Source organism: Neopelma chrysocephalum, unplaced genomic scaffold (assembly GCF_003984885.1).
Source record: "Neopelma chrysocephalum unplaced genomic scaffold, ASM398488v2 Primary Assembly neopelma1_95689, whole genome shotgun sequence".
Classification (NCBI taxonomy): Eukaryota; Metazoa; Chordata; class Aves; order Passeriformes; family Pipridae; genus Neopelma; species Neopelma chrysocephalum.
Window position 1 is genome coordinate 1 of NW_020924353.1, and position 2,902 is coordinate 2,902.

Consider the following 2,902-nt stretch of genomic DNA (forward strand, 5'->3'; position numbering starts at 1 on the left):
GGTTCAGGGGGGATTTTGGGGGGTCTCACCTGGTGTGTCCCCCCCCCAGGTTTCTGCCACTTCTACCTGCCTGAGGAGCAGCTCCCCAAGGGCTGGGGGGTGGATTTGGGGGGTCTGGGGGGTTTAGGGGGTCTCAGATTTCCTGTAGGGTTTCAGTGATGATTTTGGGGTCCCGGGGGGGTCTCACCCCATGTCCCCCCCCCCAGGTTTCTGCCACTTCTCCCTGCCTGAGGAGCAGCTCCCCAAGGGCTGGGGGCTGAATTTAGGGGGTCTGTGGGGTCTCAGATTTTCTGTAGGGTTTCAGGGATGATTTAGGGGTTCAGGGGGTGATTTTGGGGTCCCGGGGGGGTCTCACTCTGTCCCCCCCCCCAGGTTTCTGCCACTTCTACCTGCCTGAGGAGCAGTACCCCAAGGGCTTCGCCTTCGACTGCGACGACGTGAACTTCGCCACCGACAACCTTTGCTTTGTGGGGCTCATGTCCATGATCGACCCCCCCAGAGCCGCCGTCCCCGACGCCGTCGGCAAGTGCCGAAGCGCCGGCATCAAGGTGGGACCCCAAAAACACCCCTGGATCCCCAAAATCCCCCCTGAACTCCGCCCAGAATCCCAAATCCCCCCCAGATCCCCAAATCCCTCCAAACACACCCCCAGAATCCCAAATCCCCCCTAGAACCTCCCCTGCCCCCCTACCCGAAGGTGGGACTCCCTGGGACCCCCGAAACCCCTCCCAGACCCCAAAATCCCCCCCAGACATCCCCCAGAATCCCCAAACCCCCCCCATACACCCCCCAGAATCGCAAATCACCCCAGACCCCAAAATCCCCCCCAACACCCCCCCAGAATCCCAAATCCCCCCAGACCCCAAAATCCCCCCTGACTCCACCCAGAATCCCAAATTCCCCCCCAAATCCCAAATCCCCCCAGATCCCAAAATCCCCTCAAACACCCCCCAGAATCCCAAATCCCTCCAGATCCCAAATCCCCCCCGATCCCAAACTCCCTCCAAACACCCCCCAAAATCCCTCCTAACCCCCCCTAGAATCCCAAATCCCCCCAGATCCCAAAATTCCCCCCCCCCAGGTGATCATGGTGACCGGGGACCACCCGATCACGGCCAAGGCCATCGCCAAGGGCGTCGGGATCATCTCCGAGGGCAACGAGACCGTCGAGGACATCGCGGCCAGACTCAACATCCCCGTCAGCCAGGTCAACCCCAGGTCAGCCACGGGGGATTTGGGGGGTCCCCAGGGGGTTTGGGGGGTCTGGGGGACACAGGGAGTGAAGATTGGGGAGCTTTGGGGGGGTTTAGGGGCGTTTTGGGGTTCCTGAGGGACACCAAGCCCCATGTGATCCACGGGATTGTCCTGAAGGATTTGGGGCTGTTTTGGACGATGTCAAAGCTCATTGTTGGGTTTTGGGGTTTCGGTCCCGTTTTTGGGGTTTCAGCCCCATTTTTTGGGGTTCATTCATGGGATTTTGGGGTTCCCCAGTGCCACCAAGCCCCGTGTGATCCACGGGATTGTCCTGAAGGATTTGGGGCTGTTTTGGACAACACCAAAGCTCATTGTTGGGTTTTGGGGTTTCAGCCCCGTTTTTGGGGTTTCAGCCCCATTTTTGGGGCTTCAGCTGCAGTTTTTGGGGCTCACCCGTGGGGTTTTGGGTCTCCCCAGGGACGCCAAGGCCTGTGTGATCCACGGCACCGACCTGAAGGACATGAGCTCGGAGCAGATCGACGAGATCCTGCAGAACCACACCGAGATCGTCTTCGCCCGCACGTCCCCCCAGCAGAAGCTCATCATCGTCGAGGGCTGCCAGAGACAGGTGGGGGGGACCCCAAAACCCCCCCAGGGGACCCCAAAACCCCCCCAGAGACCCCAAAATCCCCAGGGGACCCCAAAACCCCCCCAGGGGACCCCAAAATCCCCCCAGAGACCCCAAAATCCCCAGGGGACCCCAAAACCCCCCAGGGACCCCAAAACTCATCCCAGTGTCCCCACCATGGTCCCCATATCCCCCTGTCCCCATCCCGGTGTCCCCACTGTGGTGGGACAGTCCCCATGTCCCCATGACGATGACAACGTCCCCAATGTCCCCAATGTCCCCATATTGCTGCCAACATCCCCGTTGCCCCCTGATGATGTCAATGTCCCCATGTCCCCATATTGGTGCCAATGTCCCCAATGTCCCCACATCAATGCCAATGTCCCCATTGTCCCCGTGTCCCCATATCGACGCCAATGTCCCCAATGTCCCCATTGTCCCCCATGTCCCCATCATGATGACGATGACCCCATATCGATGCCAATGTCCCCATTGTCCCCCATGTCCCCATGTCGGTGCCAATGTCCCCAATGTCCCCATTGTCCCCACATCAATGCCAATGTCCCCAATGTCCCCAATGTCCCCATTGTCCCCATGTCCCCACATCAATGCCAATGTCCCCATTGTCCCCGTGTCCCCACATCGGTGCCACCGTCCCCGTTTTGCCCCCAGGGCGCCATCGTGGCGGTGACGGGGGACGGTGTGAACGACTCCCCGGCGCTGAAGAAGGCCGACATCGGGGTGGCCATGGGCATCGCCGGCTCCGACGTGTCCAAGCAGGCGGCCGACATGATCCTGCTCGACGACAACTTCGCCTCCATCGTCACCGGCGTCGAGGAAGGTCGGGGACAAACCCCCCCCTGTCCCCATCCAGGGGTCTCGGAGGGATTTGGGGACACCCCGAGGTGATGGTTGTTGGTTTGTGTTCGTCCCCAGGGCGGCTGATCTTCGACAACCTGAAGAAATCCATCGCCTACACCCTGACCAGCAACATCCCCGAGATCACCCCCTTCCTGCTCTTCATCATGGCCAACATCCCGCTGCCCCTGGGCACCATCACCATCCTCTGCATCGACCTGG

The 2,902-nt window shown here is 60.7% G+C and overlaps 1 protein-coding gene across 1 annotated transcript in view; it reads left to right on the forward strand.

Annotated features, from left to right (window-relative positions):
* Positions 1–296: 296 nt before the first annotated feature.
* The window catches only part of LOC113980935 (sodium/potassium-transporting ATPase subunit alpha-3-like), a gene marked incomplete at its 5' end in the record, with an annotated part of 5,221 nt that continues 2,615 nt past the window's right edge, over positions 297–2,902 (forward strand). Inside the window, 5 exons of the mRNA XM_027708156.1 lie at positions 297–548; positions 1,082–1,218; positions 1,672–1,822; positions 2,495–2,663; positions 2,759–2,880. Coding sequence (XP_027563957.1) covers positions 297–548; positions 1,082–1,218; positions 1,672–1,822; positions 2,495–2,663; positions 2,759–2,880 — 831 coding nt within the window. The remainder of the gene's footprint in view (positions 549–1,081; positions 1,219–1,671; positions 1,823–2,494; positions 2,664–2,758; positions 2,881–2,902) is intronic.